Source organism: Condylura cristata, unplaced genomic scaffold, assembly GCF_000260355.1.
Source record: "Condylura cristata isolate star-nosed mole 26May11 unplaced genomic scaffold, ConCri1.0 scaffold00014, whole genome shotgun sequence".
Lineage (NCBI taxonomy): Eukaryota > Metazoa > Chordata > Mammalia > Eulipotyphla > Talpidae > Condylura > Condylura cristata.
Genome location: NW_004567115.1, coordinates 26,975,661 through 26,994,996, shown reverse-complemented (window position 1 = coordinate 26,994,996; position 19,336 = coordinate 26,975,661). Strand labels below are relative to the sequence as shown.

At 40.6% G+C, this 19,336-nt stretch overlaps 1 protein-coding gene across 1 annotated transcript; it reads left to right on the top strand.

Moving 5' to 3' along the window:
• The first annotated feature begins 4,912 nt into the window (after positions 1-4,912).
• On the top strand, positions 4,913-13,412 carry CHRNA6 (cholinergic receptor, nicotinic, alpha 6 (neuronal)). The gene is made up of 6 exons (XM_012724815.1): positions 4,913-5,288; positions 7,430-7,560; positions 8,936-8,980; positions 10,006-10,115; positions 10,229-11,204; positions 12,364-13,412. The coding sequence occupies exons 1-6, from the start codon at positions 5,210-5,212 to the stop codon at positions 12,493-12,495; spliced, it is 1,473 nt and encodes a 490-aa protein (XP_012580269.1). The 5' UTR covers positions 4,913-5,209; the 3' UTR covers positions 12,496-13,412.
• The last annotated feature ends 5,924 nt before the right edge of the window (positions 13,413-19,336 follow it).

Sequence of the window (19,336 nt, the reverse complement as noted above, 5' to 3'; positions counted from 1 at the left end):
GGTTTATTTTATACATTAGGAGCAAGCAGTGGGATGACATCAGCACAGGAACTGGGCTGAGAGATTACAATCATCTTTTTTTCTAAGAACAGTTTAGGGTCGTATTGCCCTTTAGCTGAGATATAACATTCTAAAGTCAATTAAGGTTAAAAACAGGTACATAGGTGCACAAAGTTTATGACTAATATTACTACAGTGGAGATCAACTAAGATAGAAGTCCCTTAAACCTTAGCTACTACTTAATGGGTTTTTGTTTTTCTACCTGAGTCATCCTGGGAGGCAGAAGAGGAAATTCCTTGCTAATCAAATCTCTGAATAGGAGACATAGGTGAATTTCCTTATCTGAAGACTACATGGTAGAATCCTGGAAGACTAGCCAGAAGACTTCTGTGGATTCTTTTAAGGTATAGCAGGTGGAAAACTTGACTAGTTTAAAAACATTCAACCTGGATGAATTTCTACATCTAAAGGCCAGACAGTAGGAAGTTTGAGTAATTCTTTAGAAACTGAATAGAAGGCTAGGTGAGATGATAGAATGATAAGATTTGGGTTTTCCTCCATCCAGCAGTGAGAGAGACTTTGCAAAAACAGCCCTTTTGCTTTTATTTATCAGTCAGTAGTGAAGTCACTTGACTTCAGGGGAATTTTTCACCCTGGTGCTTGCTTGTCAGGGCAGATAGGCCTTATGCGGCTGAGGCAATGCAATTGTAAGCTGAAAGTTGCTCAGAATATTTTGATATTACGATTATACAAAAAAGGGAGGTCATAACATAAGTTAGCATGGAAAGTCTGATTTTTCAGAGCAATTCCCCTCCATCCGTACCGACAGAGGTTGCATAGCTTGTGTCAGATGTTCCCTTTGGAAAAGGGTCTTTGCAGAGGTGATCAAATTAAGGATCCCAAGATGAGTTCATCCTGGATTTCCTTGGGGGGCCTAAAATGAATGACTTATAAGAGACAGAAGAGGAGGAAGCAGAGGCATAAAGACGGTGATGTAGTAAGAGAGGCTGAGTTTTGAGTGGTGCTGCCACGTGCCAAGGATACCTAGAGCCAAGGATACCTAGAGCAGCTGCAAGAAGCAGGGAACAATTCTCTTTTGGAAACTTCAGGGAAAGCATGGCCTTGCTGATACACTGATTTTAGACTTCCAACCTGTAGACTGTAAAGGAATAATTATTGCATTAAGCCACTGTGCTTCTGACAATTTGTTGTAGCAGCTCTAGGAAACTAGTGCAGGAGGAATATTGTTATTCCCACTCACAGAGATCAGGGTCAAGTGTAGTGGAATAATTTTATTACAGTAACTGCTGGGTTCTAGGATAAGGGTAAGCTTGAGTTGATTCCTCTTTTTAGGGGATTTATCATTTTAGCACTTATTTTTATACCTCGAAGAGATAGAAGCTCTGGTATAATTGCTGCTCATTTAGTGAAGTAAAAGGGTTGGAAGGAAGTTTGAGAATTCCCAAAAGTCTGTGTAAGAGACATTCTTGCTGGACAAGCTAGGCCCCCCTCCCCCTTCCCAGGACTTAACCAAGCGATGCTCATGGCACAAGCAGCAGCAGCATCTGAAAGACCTGGATGTGGCTGTCAGTGGTTGCTCCCTCCACATCCCCGATCCCTGCTGGGAACATGCCTGATATCAGGCTGTGCCCTGAGGAGAGTAACCTCCTGGGTTTTGAATTCTGTCTTGTATTATTTCTGCTCTTTCAACTGTCTTTACAAATAAGCCTTGGTCCCTCCGCTTATGTGAGGACTTCATGGTAAATAATAACTAATTTAGTGCCACCACTACCAATTTCAATACAGTCCTCTAAAAAGAGAGTGAGTTTAAAGTTAAAGCATTAACTCTTGATAGACCTAGCTTGGAGTCTTAACTCAGTCTTTTACCAGTTGTGACAACCCTTTAAGTAAGTTACTTAACCTCCCTGCTGGTTGGTGTCCTCTCACTTATAAAACTGAGTCTCACTTCATAGGATTGCTGTGAGGAAGTGCTGAGACACAGCTACCATTGTTATTCAATAGCGTAACAGTTCAACACAGTTTAGCTCTCCCTCTTCACCCATCTCTGGTCTTAAGATTCTTCCCTTTCCTTAAAATGTATGAAGTTGAAAGTTGGACATTGTAAGGATTACTTTGAGCCGCTCTTATATTTGTGGAATAGTCCTCTGTGGTTGAAAATTAGCATTTAAATTGAACACTTACCTAACTGCTGTTTTATTTTTTCTGGTGGGAAATGTCAAGTGGGATGGATGTGAAAGGCTCCTGAGTAGGGATAGTGAACTTGTGAGTGTGATGGTGTTGTTTTTTTTAAAGCAAAATTAAGCATATGGGATCATTAAATTATTGATGATGTTTTGCTACAGAAGATTTATAAATAATACATGTGTGAAGGGTTATTTCCTTTACATTTCTTTAGGGCCAACAAAAGAGCTTCCACCTTTTGAGGTTAAAGAGAACTGACAGTTGGAGAAAGGTCAGCAAAATGTTCATTCATGCAGTTTCTGGGCCACAACCCCCTCAAACTTCAAATAAGAACAAAACCAACTTTATATAACCATATCAAAGCATGTCTCTTATTTTTAGAGCAGAAAGAGGCAGTGAATTTAATTTAAAAACTAGGAGAAAAAGATTAAAATAATATTAATAATCTATAAATTTCATGTTAAATAGTATCACTTTTCCCCCTCAGGAACATCTCCAAATAAAAGTAAGCGTCTGTACATTAAAACAAAAACAGAGCCCAACGCTTAAACTCAGAATCCTGACTATTTTCTGGCACAAAATTCAATGAATTTTTGTTATTTTAAAAAGAGGTAGACTGAAAATAGTTACTGGGGAGATTATGAAGCTAGCAATAGATACCTTCACCCATGGTTGGCTCCCCTACATATAAGTCCAATTTTGTTTGAAATGCCTACGTGGATGAGGGTGAGACAAAGGAGACGTAGTTTTCATCATGTTTATGACCTTGAAGAAAGTCAGAATTTATTGCTTGTTCCTTTTTCTTTTAGAGCTAAAAGGAGAATCTGTTCTCTGAGGTATTTTTTTCCCCAGATTATACATATTAGTGAGATCAGATGGTATTTGTTATTTATTTCTGTCTGGTTTATTTCACTTAGCTCTGTTCATGTTTCATAAAATGGGAAGTTTTGCTTCTTTCTCATGGCTGATTACTTAATATATTAATATGTATAGTTTTCTTTACATATTACATATGTATAGGTTTTCTTTATTCATCCATTGGTAGTTTCCTTATCTTGGCTATTGTAAATAATGTTGCAATAAACATGAGGGTACAGAGATATTGTTTTTGTTTTCTTCAGGAAGAGTGGCCAGAGGGGAAGATTGCTGGATCCTGTAGCCAATTCTATTTTTTTTTTTAATATGGAACACTTCATGGATTTGCATGCCATTCTTGTGCATACTAATCTTCTCTGTATGGTTCCAGTTTTAGTATGTGCACTGCTGAAGTAAATGCTACTTTTTTTAATATTTTGAGGAACCAGTTTAAATTCCCACCAGCAGTACACAGTAACTTCCTTTTCTCTTCCTCCTCACCAACACTTGTTATTTCTTGTCATTTTGATAAAAGTCATTTTAACAGGTGTGAGGGGATATCACATTGTGGATTTGATTTGCATTTCCCTGGTGATAGTGATGCTGAACACCTTTTCTTGTGCAGTCATCTTCTTGAGATAAATGTGTGTTTACTCCCTCATTGAATTATGTGGTAGTTCTATTTTTAATTTTCTGAGGAAGCACCATTTTCCATCATGGCTATCCTAATTTCCATGCCAAACAACAATATGTGAGGGTTTCCTTTTCTCCATATCCTCACAACATTTGTTATCTCTTATCGGTTTGATATTAGCCAACCTACTATGTGTGAGGTGATATCTCATTGAAGCTTTGATTTGCATTTCTCTAATGATTAGTGTTGCCAAAACTATCCTCTATGCCTGTTGTCCATTTGTACATCTTCTTTGGAAAATGTCTACTCAGGTCCTTTGCCTATTTTCTGATTGGATTCTTTAGGATTTTTTTTGGTTTGTTTATTTTACTGTTGAGTTGTATGCATTTTGGCTGTTAACCCCCTTCAGATCTATGGCTTGCAAAAATGTCTCCCATTCCATAGATTGTCTTTTCACTTTGTTAACTGTCTTACTCTTTAACAAACTACAAGATCTGACAGAAGGCCTAATTCATCTTATTGACACTCAACTTATAGGGAAGAGAGAAAATGTAAGAAAACCAATGGGTGTCAAGGATGTTTAAACATAAATACAGACATCCAGATGGTGTCCTGTGTTCAACATTTGGTCCTGTCTTGAAGACATCCGATCTCGGGTCCTCAGGGGTGATCACTGAGCTGGGAGAGACTAAGAACTGGCAAATCTGCCTTTGGATAAAAAACAAATTAGGTCCTCCCTGGTGGCCAAAGGGTTAGAACGCAGCATTGCAAGCTAGTCGCAGCAGATCTCCCCTAATTCATCCACTGCTCCCCTCAGCAGTGTACTTTGTAGATGTACCTGTTCTGCTCTCCATTCTGTTCTGGTGGATCCTCTCACTGCCCCTGCACCTCTGGCTTGTACCCCAGTTCTGTATGCATAGATAAATAAATCTTAAAACACACACACGCACACAAAATCCTGCTTTCTCTCGGCCATACGTAGGAAAACAGGAATGAAGATTTATTTTAGAAAGTTTTCCAACAGCAAGGTTAAGTCTTGATTGACTAGAGAATTTAGAGACTGAGAGTGCATTATTTGCGACCTCGCGTAAGTCTGTCTGCAGTTGAAGCTCGGGGAATGCGTGTTATTCCCCTAAGGGTTATGGCTGAGATTGCGCTGCCCAAAGATGTACGAAGCCAGGGCAGTGTTTTCCTCCTCCCTGAGTCCTGCTGCCTTACAGTCCCTCACTGCTGTTCTTCACTGTCTTGCAGGACAAGAGGTCTAGGGTGACAGGAAATGTGACGGCTCACCTGACACTGTTTTATTGCCTGAGTCCTTCTATTTGCCCTTTATTATGTTGGCCTCCGTCTCTGATGTTGGGAAAAGCCGCGTTCTGTTTGGTGATGTTTTATTTCACAGAACACACACACGGATTGCAGTGGGGCTTGAGGAAGGAAAGGTTTGATGTGTGTGGCTGTCTAGTAGCTCTCCTTTGCACAAGCCTTTGACTACAAAAAGAAATCGAAGTGTGTTAATCATGCTGATCAGCAAGGGCCAGGGGTTCCTTCACCTTGGTGTGTGTCTCTGGTTGTATATTTTCATACCTGTCGTGAAAGGTAGGCTTTTGTTGCTGCTTTATTGCATATTCCTTTTTTAACTACAGGTGTTTATTTTTCTATGTGTGCTTGACTGAATAGCGATGAAATGTTCTATAGGGAAATATGGAGAATTAATGCTGTTAAAACTGTGAATTAATCTGTTTTATTGGTTATGTTTAACATGAAAGGGGGTATTTGGGGAGGAGGGTGGGGAAGACAATGAGACAATAAAACATGTAAGCCATGTTTTATTTCCCTAATTAAAATATGGCAGTAATAATAATGATGTCGTTTTCTTAATAATAATGATGTCGTTTTCTATCCATCTCTGCTATGAATATATTCAGCTTATTTTTTTTGTATTCATTTTTAATGTTGTTTCAAATCTGTGATTTACTTGTTAGTTGATGTTATTACTTAATCTATGAAATCTTCCACTGGTAGGTAATCATCTTTGATTCAGGGACCAGGTCACATTGCTATGCTGAAATGTGTGCTAAGAGTAAGATCATTCATTTTAAAAGTTAAGACATAGACGCACATAACCATTGTCCTGCTGAACAAAAGCCTTTTGTGTGCTGTCAACCTTGCAGGGGACTCAAGAATCATGGAAGGTTTATCTAAATAATCTCAAAGGGGAGAAATGAAGAATTTGTTTCTACTGTCTATTTAAGCTTTAATACTGTCATTATTTAATTCTGATGACAAGAAAACTATTTTATTTTTGAAACTGTTCTTTCCTGCTGATATCTCTGCATTTCAGTGTTTCCAAATGTATGTGTCAAACAACTTTTTATTCAATAATAAATAGTTATCCTTTCAATCATTTTAGTTTTAAGTTTTTAATACCTTGGAATTTTTCTTTCAGGGTGTAAACTCTGAAAATTTTGCAGAATAGTATTGCAGGTGTCAAATTTGAATTCTATAAGGGACAGTGAAGAGGAGAGTATTATGAAATGAGTTATGTCAACTTATGTCAAATATTTCTTGGAAAAATACAAAAAAATATATTAAATTGTTGCCTAAAATCTAATGGCCAGAAGTGCTAATTGCTTTAAGAACTAATTTGGAATTGCATATTGGATTAAAAAAAAAAAGTTAAGGAAATTTGCCTTCAAAACCTTGAACTCTCATAAATCTCTAAAATAATTACCATCACTAGAGGGGGAGTGAGAACAAAGTGGGGAGACTGCCCAGTGGGTACTTTGAAGGTGATGGGGTGATAACTTTCATTTGAAGAGATATGACCCTATTCTCCTAAATCATGTACAATGTTGCCTCAGTAAAGAACAAAATGGAATTTCAAAGTTGATTTTAAAAAGGTATATGATGGCCCTCCCTGATGGCACAGCAGTTTAAAGCCCAGCACTGAGAATCTAAAGCCGCTTCCGCATGAGTTCGATTCCCGCCTGCCCTGGAGGTGACCACATGGCGCGGCAGACCTCTCCTGACCTGCTTGCTGCTCCCCTCAGCAGTGCACTTCGTTGATCTGCCTGTTCTGCTCCCCACTCTGTCTCCGGTGAAGCCTCTCGCCGCCCCTGAGCCTCTGGCCTGTACCCCAGTTTTGTATGCACAAATAAATAAATCTTTATAAAAAAAAAAAAGTATATGGCTCTTAGGACAGCATGAAATTACTAGTTATTTCAATTTGCTAGGTGAAGCCTTCTCTTCCTCAATGCAGAAACGGAGGTCAGTTGAATCCCTATTTTGATAAACAAGGGCAGGACTTTCCCCTAATTAATGGATCAGAAAGTTACATTCAGAGATTGAAGCAAACACCTCCCACAAGCCCTTTCATTTGTGGTGTCTTAGACTTTAAAAGGCTAATCATTTATACAATCTGAAGAGAAATGAGAGGGTTTGTGTCTTAGACTTTAAAAAGTGCCCTTACCAACACTTTTTTATTTGCTGTCACAGCAGTGAGAGACTCAGGCACTAATGCATTTATCTCCATTGCCAAAGTGAACAGAGGAGGCTCAGGGAAGCCACATGAAATGGGCACCTGTGGAATTGTGCATGGGTGACCACAGTGAAGGGCAGAGTGTTCAGTGGGCTTGATGCCACACAGTCCATGTCATCCAGTGATGGAAGCTGCCAGAACCTCCCACCTACTCCACCCTCTCTATTTCTCTAACTCTTGCCTCTGTTTGACGACACAGGTTGCGCATCAGAGGAGAGACTCTTTCACAAACTCTTTTCCCATTATAACCAGTTCATCAGGCCTGTGGAAAATGTTTCAGATCCCGTCACAGTGCATTTTGAATTGGCCATCACACAGCTGGCCAATGTGGTGAGTACCTAGCTTGCCTTGTGCACCTCAGAAGTCCAACTCAGAGGGGTCAGAGTAATTCCCTAACACTCGCATTTATTGCACTGGGTAATTAAGGGAATTAAAAAATGCAAAGAATCGATCTAAGTACTGGTTCTTCAGGTCATTGCCTGGGAAAGGAGACACTTGCCCCACTGGTGCTGTGATTATCCATGATAAGGCTTTGCTTTTCTGGAAATGCATTCAGAACTACTTTATGAAGCAGGCGAAGGGAGAATACAGAAGGAGCTAGCCTCATGGTGTGCCTATTATGCAACCCCACATGGCCTGCGCTGAGTGGGTACCAACTGCATTTTACAGCTTTGGAGACAGAAGCTCAGTTAAGCAACTTTCCCAAAGTCATGCAGTTACAAGTGGTAGAACTGTGTCTGCACAAGCTTATGCTGTTTTCACTGCATCAAAAAAGCACTACTCTAAATTTTCTATGTTATATAAGAAAGACAAAAATTATATTTTTCATATAGAATTTCATTTAGCCCTGAAGAAAACAGATGGGAATTTGGAAGTCTTTTTAAAATTTATTTCTACCATGTTCAAGAGCAAGTTGGACTAGAAGTCTTTTGTTTGAATGATCTTCATGCCCTGGTTGATGGGAATGGAGCTAGTGGGGCCTGGTACTCTGATAGAACAGGGTGCTGGGGTCCGTAGCAAGGGAGGGAGGGAGCAGGCCTGGTTAAGGCAGCATGAATAACTCAGATATGGCTCTTTTCGGTTGTGATTCTTGTTAAAAGATCTTTGTGGCCATCCCTGGTGGCACAGCGGGTTAAAGCACTGCACTGAGAAGCTAAAGCCACTTCCGCATGAGTTCGATTCCCGCCTGCCCCGGAGGAGACCACATGGCGTGGCAGACCTCTCCTGACCCCCCCGCTGCTCCCCTCAGCAGTGTACTTCGTCGATCTGCCTGTTCTGCTCCCCACTCTGTCTCTGGTGAAGCCTCTCACCGCCCCTGAGCCTCTGGCCTGTACCCCAGTTCTGTATGTACAAATAAATAAATCTTTAAAAAAAAAAAAAAGATCTTTGTATATAATAGCAAGTACCTTTAAAAAAAAAAAAAGATTTCTTTATTTATGCCAGAGGTGCATGGGGTAAGAGGATTCACCAGAGACAGAGTGGGGAGCAGAACAGGTGGACTGACTGAAATACACTGCTGAGGGGAGCAGCAGGTGAGACAGAAGAGGTCTGCTGTGCCATGTGGATCAACTCCCTGGCTGGGGATTGATCTTCTGTTTCAGTGGCTGAAGACAGCTTCATAGTGCTGTGCTTAACCTCTTGCGCCATCAGGGAGGCCCTAATAGCAAGTACTTTTGAGGCTAAAAATATTCTTTCTTCTTCCCAGGATGAAGTAAACCAGATCATGGAAACTAATCTATGGCTACGTCACGTACGTGTCTCCATCACTTGTGCTCCTTTTTGGGCCCGTCACTGTGTATCAGCCTAACAATGTAGAATGGATAAAGTGACCAGAATTTCCTCTTGCTCTCTCTAATTTATGACCAAGCATAAAATATTATCTGTCTTCAAAGCTAAAATTAAACTGGTAATGGCTGGCTTGATGCAAGCATCACAGGTGCAGTAATCTAGTGACAATAGCATCTGCCCTTTATGGCTTCTGCTCTCAAGTCTTCTTATTTCTATCTACAACTTGAACTCTAGAGTCTGATGCTTGCCCACTCTTTGATGTGATAGCCTTAGTTTTATAGAAGTCAGCAGGTGAGTGTAAGAATGGGTGCAGATTTCTACTAGCTAGCTTTACCAGTTGTAACATATAGTTCTTTCTTCCTGTTCTAACTTTTGCAGATTTTGTGACAAACTTATCACTATGCACTGGAACTAATTAAAAAAAAAAAGATTATTTATGCATACCTGAACTGGGGTACAGGCTAGAGGTGGAGGGGTGAGAAGACTCACCAGAGTCAGAGTGGGGAGCATAACAGGTAGATTTACTGAAATACCTGCTGAGGGGGGCAGTGGGCCAGACAAGAGAGAGGGTCAACTTTCTGCCAGGTATCAAAGTCTTTGCTGTAGTGGCTGCAGATAGCTTCATAATGTTGCATTTTTAACCCCTTGGGCCACCAGGGAGGCCCTGGAACTATTTTTTAATATTAAAAAGGAGTTGCTGCTCATTTCCATATAGTCTGTGGACCACAGAAGTTGAGTTAGCCTTAGACAGCTAATTAGTAATTGATAGAATTTAATATCTACCAGACAATTCATATTTGCTAAATTCAGCTCAGCTAAGTAAGCCACTCTTCCTCACAGATTTAATCGCTGAACTTTTAATAAAAACAGATACATTCCTTAAGTAAGAATTACTCCTTTTTTCCAAGAAACTTCTCAACCAACTAGATTTAACATTGGAAGAAAGTTATTAAGACATTTTTAGAAACTGCTTTCTATTTCCTCTAGATCTGGAATGATTATAAATTGCGCTGGGACCCAGTGGAATATGACGGCATCGAGATGCTTCGTGTTCCTGCAGACAAGATCTGGAAGCCTGACATTGTTCTCTATAACAAGTATTTGGGTGTCTGACAGCCTTTGTCTCTTTCCAAAGCTGCCTCTGGTAAACCTGCTGACCAATAATAACGGGGGAGGGTACTGCCGCTAATGGTGTCTGCTTTCCTTGCAGTGCTGTTGGTGACTTCCAAGTCGAAAGCAAGACAAAAGCTCTTCTGAAATACAATGGCATGATAACCTGGACTCCACCAGCTATATTTAAAAGTTCCTGTCTTATGGACGTCACCTTTTTCCCTTTTGATCATCAAAATTGTTCCCTGAAATTTGGATCCTGGACATATGACAAAGCTAAAATTGATCTTTTGATTATTGGATCTAAAGTAGATATGAATGATTTTTGGGAAAACAGTGAATGGGAAATTGTTGATGCTTCTGGCTACAAGCATGACATAAAATACAACTGTTGTGAAGAGATGTACACGGATATAACTTATTATTTTTACATCAGAAGACTGCCAATGTTTTATACCATTAATCGGATTATCCCGTGTCTTTTTATTTCATTCCTAACTGTACTGGTCTTTTATCTTCCTTCAGATTGTGGTGAAAAAGTGACGCTTTGCATTTCTGTTCTGCTTTCTCTGACTGTGTTTTTGCTGGTGATCACAGAAACCATCCCGTCGACGTCACTAGTGATCCCCCTGGTTGGGGAGTACTTACTGTTCACCATGATCTTCATCACTCTGTCCATCGTGGTGACTGTGTTTGTGTTGAACATACACTACCGCACCCCCACAACACACACTATGCCCAAGTGGGTGAAGGTGGCTTTCCTCCAATTGTTACCCCAGATCCTGATGATGAGGAGACCTCTGGACAAACTGAGGGAGACAGGTACTGATAAAAAAGCCAAAGGTATTTCCAGTAAACCAGCTAAAGTCAAGTTTGACCATGGTAGAGAGCCCACATTTCTTAAAGAATGCTACTATCATAAGTCAACTGAGCTTGCCACCAGCAAGAGAAGGTTAAGTCATCAGTCTTTACAATGGGTGACAGAAAATGCAGAGCACTCACCGGAAATCGATGATGTCATTAACAGTGTTCAATTCATAGCAGAAAACATAAAGAATCAAAATGAAACCAAGAAGGTAAATGCATGTCTCTACTGACCTGTCTCCCAGCTTCAGGCCTAGAGCGCTGTATAGGCTGGTCAGAGCTTCTGACTGAGGTGTGTTTACAAGAGGGTGGGGTCGCTTTAGAAGCTCCATTTCTGTTACTGTTTGGCTTTGGGTGAACTGCTCTGGAGCTTGAGGTGGGGGTAGGATGTAACCCTAGGCAAATCTCTACTGCCAAAAATGTTATGTAAGTGAAATCTGGTTAAAGGAAACATTTAGAGACATCTTGGTTAATGAACCCAAAATCCCCTGCACAGGCAGAGGCAGAAAGGGAAAATCTGGGTCTGGGCAGGAAGGAGGGGTGATCCCAGAGCAGCTGGTGGCTCAGGAGCCGTGGGTGAGAGGAGGGGCCTTCAGAAGCTCCTCTCCTACTGGTCCTGGTGGGGAGGATCTGAGGGCTGATTGATATTTTAGAATATCAGCCTATTCCGCTACTACTGCCTACGGTCTAACTATAGCAGCATGGGCCTTCCTGTTCCTTCAAAGAGAGTTCAAGAAAAGCATGTCAGGCATATGAAACTCGTGCCAGGAACTGGGTTTGATGCCATTCTGTGACTGCCAGCCATATCCGTGTCTCTTAGTAAAGGACTTGAGATACCTGAAATCTGCCCTGTGGTCAGGGGGCGATGTGAGTGGGAGTGACAGATGCATCACAGGATAAGGGAGCTCAGAACTCACTGTACCGTGAAAGAGATGTTGACTCACTCAGATGTAGGGCTCTCCAGACTCAGCCAGGAGACTTTAGCGGATGTGTGCAGGTCAGGGATTGGCAAGATATTGGAACGGTAGGACAGAAGGTCTGCTCTCGCTCGTACCTCACATCCCATACCTATACCCTCTCCCCATTCCCTAGACTTGCTGGTGGATCAGAATATCCAGTGGTGTCCATAACAAGCAATCTGAGTAGCTGCTTCTTGGGGTTGCCTCTTGTACTCAAGAAAGTCCCCTGAAATTCCCTGTATTCTGCAGAAGACACTGATTACCATTAATCAGAGCAATACCAATATTTGCTTTAAAATTGCTAAGAAAAAATTCCTCTGTAAAGGAAGCAGCTCTTACCTATGAAACAGAACCTATTTTTTATAGTTTTGATTTTTTTTTAAATTGCTTCGTATTTTTGTTTGCTTTTCAGGTGGAAGATGACTGGAAATATGTTGCTATGGTGGTGGATAGAGTATTTCTTTGGATATTTATAATTGTCTGTGTGTTTGGAACAGCAGGACTATTTCTACAGCCACTTCTGGGGAACACAAGAAAATCTTAAGGATGTATTTTCCTTTTATCTTCAGAAATTTCTAGATATTCTATTTGTTCTATGTTCCCTTCCCTAAGGAAGGAGACAGCAAACCTCCCACCCAAATCCCCCATCTACTGTGGTAATGACTAGATGGAGAAAGAACTCTGGCAAATCAGGAGCCAGAATGCCCTTCTCTACAGTACTGAGTACTTCAAGATGTTTTGAACACTGCAGCCCAGGAGTGGCAGGACCCACAGGCTTCTCTTGTCTATACATATTTGGCTTCTGAGGACATGAATGACCTGCAATACAGCCAACTAGTAATGAACATTAAGTCAGACTAGAAAGAGGGTTACGCTACTTATCAGACAATGGCACATGGCAGATGTGAAACTCTGGAACTTGGGCCTTGCTGACATCAGCAAGTGCTTGAGAACTAATTATGCTTGTTTTCTAGTGTGCCCCTCTATGATGTAGCTTATTCCCTTTATCATCATTGAATACATCAAATGGCAAAAAAGAAATAATAGTAGGTAGTGAAAGGCTGTCTCAGCAGGCTATATTGAATAAGCACTCATCTGGCAAGAGAGCAGAGCACAAACCCAACACTGTGCTAGGTATTGTAATGGTTGCAGAAATAGATTCTGTCCCCCAGCATTTAACAGGTTTCAGGAAAAGTCACAAACATAAAACTCTGCAAGACCAGGTGTGTTGGGGGGAAATGTCATTAAGACAATCAAAATAGGAAAATGAGAATGTGATGTGATGTGAAACAAACCTGACTTGATATTTATTGTGTAAAAAAAAAGTGTCCAGGGCCTTCCCTGGTGGCTCAACAAGGTAAAGCACAGCACTATGAAGCTATCCACAGCCAGTGTAGCACATGTTTGGTCCCTGGCAAGGAAGTGACCCACATGGTGCAGCAGACCTCTCCTGACCCACCAGCTGCTCCCCTCAGCAGTGTATTTCAGTAGACCCACCTGTTCTGGTCCCCACTCTGTCTCTGGTGAGTCCTCTTACCCCCTACACCTCCACTTCTGGCCTGTACCCAGTTCTTGTATGCAAAAATAAATAAATACTTTTTAAAAAGTGTTCTTCCAGTCTTTTCTCATCAACAATTTCCATTTGTTCATTGTAGGTGACATTGGAAATAAAACGATTTCATCTCTAAGAAATTCAAAGTTTTGTTGCAATTCCTTTTCTGATGGGGGAACATTGGGTATTCTGTTTTCTTCAATTCCAATGTATCTTCTTATTGCTTGTGCAAACATTATAATAATTTTCAAGATGCACTGTAAAACAGGGAAAATGAATCTACCCTCACAAAGGACTCATTTAATTTTTACCATTTCCATTCTGGTCCTTATCTATACACACACATAATTTCATGTTTCAATTTTACCTGTCGATTTGCCTTGTGCTATTTTCTCCAAACACCGTATTAGTAACATCTCTCCTTGACATTACATAATCTTGAAGTAGGATTTTTTATGATTGCATAATCTGTTATGTTGATACAATATAATTCCTATCACCACATGTCAACTCTCCTTTGTCTCTCTCACAGAGGAACATAGGCAGTCTGTGGTCCACCAGGCAGAGCTCCTGAATTTAAATTACTCTGAAGTATTTTGCCTCAGAAAACACCCTTAGTCTAAAAATTAGGAATAAGTGGAATTAACCAGTAACCAGACTTTTGTATTCCATCTTCAGGACTGTTAACTCCTAAGCTGCATTTCCTGTCTAGGATTAACTGTTAACAGCACTGACTCCTGATCATTAAGGGGAACACAGGTCCGCCTGCATTCTTGGGACTTGGAAAACTAATTGTGTTAAGTAATTAATTTCTCAGTGTCAGAGTCTCTGAGTGGATAGGGACATCAGAAACAAGTATCTGCTGCCATTTGAGAAGACACCCTGCTGGGACAGTCACACCTGTCTCGCTGAGACAGCCACACCTCCTCAGACCTGGAAATGTGAAGTCCGCCCACTCCCTCACGCTCCTTCACCCTTATAAGCCTCAGTCTTAGTTCTCCACCACTTGGGGAACTGGCTGTTCAGATAAAACTCTTTCATGTAGACAGTTCTATGATTCATAGTTTGGCTTTCTGGGTGTGAGCAAAAGACCTGGTTTGATTGGTTACAAAAGGGCAAAAGCTTAGGGGGTGATGAGCTTTTCCTCAATTAGGGAAGGGCAAAGGACTCAGAGGAGGAGGAGAGCTTCTCCTCAGCCTCTAGGGCCTTCTTTACTTAAAATAATCTGTGTTGTTAAGTAACAGTAACCGTTTCTCTGGGAAACACAGGACTTCAATTAACTTTAGTTTAAAAGGCACAGCAGGCAGACCTCTCCTGGCCCGCCCGCTGCTCCCCTCAGCAGTGTACTTCGTTGATCTGCCTGTTCTGCTCCCCACTCTGTCTCTGGTGAAGCCTCTCACCACCCCTGAGCCTCTGGCCTGTACCCCAGTTCTGTATGCACAAATAAATAAATCTTGAAAAAAAAGGCACAGCAGACCTCTTCTGTCCACCCGCTCGCTGCTCCCCGCTCGCTGCTCCCCTCTCGCTGCTCCCCTCAGCAGTGTATTTCTGTCCATCTGCCTGTTCTGCTCCCCACTCTGTCCCTCTCATCCTCAACATGTCTGGCCTATACCCCAGTTCTTGTATGCATAAGTAAATAAATTTTTAAAAGAAATTTCGTTGCACTTATTGGAAATTATTCTTGGAATATTGAGAAAAGCCTATCTTAACTTTTGGGCAGACAAGTCCCACAGGTGCTTGCTTTTCTGATTTTTTAGTGTTAAAAAAAAAAAAAAAAAGGACAGGTCCAAAATGGAACCTTTCATGCCTGGCCCCACCTACCCAACCCTCTCCTGCTCCCCCATCTAGGCTTAATCCCTAAAACTGATCATAGCTTCAGCCACTCCCCAAAGTGGAGTTAAACCCAGTCAATCTGGGGTTTCCAGGGTAGCTCTAGAGAAATATCTACACGATGAAAATACCCCCTACCCCCTTCAGGAATGTGGGTTTCCCAGAAGTAATCCTTTTCTTTTGCTAAAGAACCTGTTCCACATTCTGTTTCATTGTAAAAACCTTGCATTGGTATAACTTTTGGCAGCTCCTTTCTGCTTTCCAGTTGGGATGCTGCCAGACTCAGGAATTATTTAATAAAGCCAATTAGACCTTTAATATGATCTCAGTTGGATTTTTTTTTTTTTTTTTGGTGATTTAACAAAAGGAAACTCAATATTTAGGCTTTTATATAAGCCTCCTTAGCTTGAAAACATGGAAACTAAAAAAACAAACATGAAAACTAAATTAAGAAGCAAAAATAAAATCTCTGTGCTAGCCAAACAAGACCAATGTGCAGGCTGTGGATTTGCAGCCTTTGCCTCAGCAGCCCAGAGCTCGATTCTTCCTGTTGGGTGAGGTCAAACAAGAGGGTGCAAAGAAAATGTTAACCAAGAAATAACTGGACAGTGATTTAATCAAGAGGTTTATTTGAGACTAGGAATCATGATTCAGGTCTCGGACCAAGGGACAGCGCCAAGGTGTATTCCATCAACGTCCAGGTAGAGGGGAGTTTTAAAAGATCAGGCGGGAGATGGTCTTGAAGGAATGGAGGCAGTAACGCAGGCCTGAGCAAAACTAGACTAGCCCAGGCAAGCACCCACCTCCCGCCCTCCCCCAGTGCAGGATAGGTTGAAGAGGGACAATGTCCATTTAAAATTGATTGGATATTGGGAATGGTGTGGCCCAGGCTGATTGGATCTGAGGCACCAGGAAATGAGACATCTATTCCTGGAAACCTGTCATTGGGTGGTTGAACTGTGACCCAGGCTGTGATGCCTGTTAATCTTTGAATCCATTTGCTAAATTGAATCTGCGGGCTCTGACGTATGTAATGGCCAACAAGGCCAATATATTCCCTGACTTCCCTTTGGTTGGAGTCTTGCCTGAATCCTGCGCATCCAGCAGGGAAAGGCTAGACCCTGGCTAGCCAGCCCAATAAACTCTACTTTGCAAATTGCATTCTTGTGTGATGCTCTGTCTTTCGCGCGGTAATCGAGTTCATGGACCCTAACAGTCTGAGATTAGGTCAGTGCAGTGACACTTTTGGATTGATTCTTAAGGCCATTTCTTCTGTCTGATTCATGAGCAAAAGTGCCCAGATTAAAAAAAAAAGTCTCTACTCATGAAGTATCTCACTGTGTGCTGCTGAAAGGGGAGCTCTGGTGATAGTTTTCCCAGAGTGAACTCAAGGACCCCAAACTCAAAAAACAACATCAGTTATGCTGTGTTCTTGCCCCAAAACAGGTACAATATTGCATCAGTGTATATATAGCTGTTCTTATCTGGATTTCTCAAACTCAAGATTAAGAACTAAAGAAATTGTTATTTTTATTTCTGCTATTATTTTTATTGACACAGAACAGTCTAAATGCAAAGAAGGAATACACATCAACTTAACTACAAGTGATAGTTACCAATGCTGTTGATAAATAATAGTAGGTATTTCTGAGGAAGAGTTATAACACAACCAAAAGGTTTTTTTCAACATAAAAATAATACTCTTTGGAAATTAGAGCATTCTAGCATAGCTGTTTAGAGACCACTTAAAAAGTTACTTAGGTCATAGGTAAATTTATCATTGAATATGCAGGGACCAGGCTGTGGTTACATTAATTGAGGGATTAGTCTTAATATAAATGGTGAGACAACAGGTAGTATATCTCCTATAGTACAAGGGACTCATCACCCTCATCTGTGATATATTCTAGCAAAAATACTGAACCAGAATTATACGTATAACCTCCAGTTTACAGGAAATTCAGGAGACAGAGAGAAACAAGCTAAGTGACATCAAAGTAAGCAGCTTGACAATTGTAAAAAATGGTCAATTCTTGGGGAAAACTGATCTAGTTTTTAAACAAATGAATGCCCAGAGAGGGATTAAAATTGATTAAAGAGGCATAATATGATGTGATAAATCTTATTTTAGACAAGTTAAATATAGGATAGTCATAATTAAGAAAACATATATGGAATTATTAATTTTTCTAAGTAAGTCAATATCTCAGAACCTTCTTAATGTAAAGAAAATGAAGGTGATACTGGAAATCACACACACACACACATATACATGCACAGAACTGTTAACATTGGAAGAGTCTGAGCAAGAACACACATTTGTCCTTATTTTAGACAATTAACCCAATCCAAAATTTCTGGTGCCAGTTTAATTAACTAACAAATATTAATCAAGACTTGATTATATACTCAGCTTTATTAGATGCCATAACCATAACAGAGGATAACTTATGATACAGCAGGAAATAAAATTCACTTAATAAAATAGTAGAGAACAATTACATTCTAAATCATATACAACAGAGACTGAAAACACAGGATTTCAGAGACAGGGAGCTTGGGAGACAGAGGGGCAAAGTGTTCTGTGAAGGCTTCATGAGGAGGTAGGTGTGAGCAGAGATGTGAAGAGAGGGATTTATGTGCCTATAGCTATGTGTGTCCTCCCGGTCCACATGTGCAATGGAGAATTGTCTGGGTCTTGCAGGTCCACTGAAATTAGTATGTTTTGCCCACATGTTTTTCCTGCTATACATTTGAAACCAAAATCACTTTGCTTTAAAGTTACCTTTTATAGTTACCTCCTTCAGGTTATTGTGAAATAGAAAGACAGTCTTTTCAGTATTTGAAACATGTGATCCATAATCTCAAAGAGGCTTAAGCTGCTTGCACAGATGTAAATGCCTGACCTTTGCAGTATTTGTGTCTGGTCAGAAAGAGGCTGGCTATGGAAATTATTTCATGTGGTATTTTCCAAAATTCAAAATTGAATTAGAATCCAAATGCATGTTTCTAAGATTAGTACTGTCATTTACCTAGCAAACTGATGAGTTAAATAAAGTTAGGTATTGACTTAAAGTCAATATGTTTTCAACGAAGGAGGAAGAACAGTGATTTGCCCTTTGAATCCACAACCCCAACAGGGATTTAAGGCAGGGAATCCTTGATACTCATTGCAATATATTCCTGCAAATCTTGTCCTATGGTAGTGATAAAACAGATTACTTCCCCAAAGGAGTAAGGCTCTAACTAGAAGTTGTGTGGTTTGCAGTGGACTATGGTAAGGGCTATAAATGATTTGGTGTGTGAGTACTATGGGTCCTTTCAAAACACTAAGAAGGATGCAAAATGATGGTACTTCTGTAAAAAATAAAAACAAAAAACGGTTCTGAACATTTGGGAAGTATTGGAAGAGGCCTACACGGTTCTTGACTGAATAAAACTAAAAACAGAAAATAAAATGTTTATGTGGTTTAAAACTTTGATATAATTCTTCAGAGTATAGAATTTTAGAGTAGGTGAAAGTTGGGATGGTCATGAGGGTTCTCTCAATTTTGAAAAGGAATCCAAAGCTCAGAGTGGGCAAGCAACTTGCCTAAGGTCTCCCAACTCACTTAGCGAGGCAATAGCTGTCCTGAACCCCAAAAGTCCTATTATCCCAGTTTCCACTTCACCATGTTGCCTCACTGTGACGGTCAGTGACATGTGCAGATGACCCTGTGGGTAGGACAAGAAGCTCAGCGTTCCATGAGGTGTGCACAGCTCACAGACATGAAGCTCTATGGCACGAAGTCTGGAGCTGCTGAAAATAGATAGTTGAGCATATTAAATATCACTTAAAACTTTCAATATATTATATGGTTACAGTGATTTTTTTTTTTAAGATTTATTTTACTTACTTGTGCATACAAGAGCTGGGGTGTAGGCCAGAGGTGTGTGGGGAGAGGTGTATGTGTGAGAGGATTCATCAGAGACAGATTGGATGAAGAACAGGCAGATTGACAGA

Coding starts and splice junctions, on each gene's coding strand:
- CHRNA6 (XM_012724815.1), top strand. CDS start 5,210: ATGCTGATCAGCAAGGGCCAGGGGTTCCTTCACCTTGGTGTGTGTCTC. Junction 7,561..8,935: donor TCACACAGCTGGCCAATGTG/GTGAGTACCTAG, acceptor TCTTCTTCCCAG/GATGAAGTAAACCAGATCAT. Junction 11,205..12,363: donor ATCAAAATGAAACCAAGAAG/GTAAATGCATGT, acceptor TTTGCTTTTCAG/GTGGAAGATGACTGGAAATA.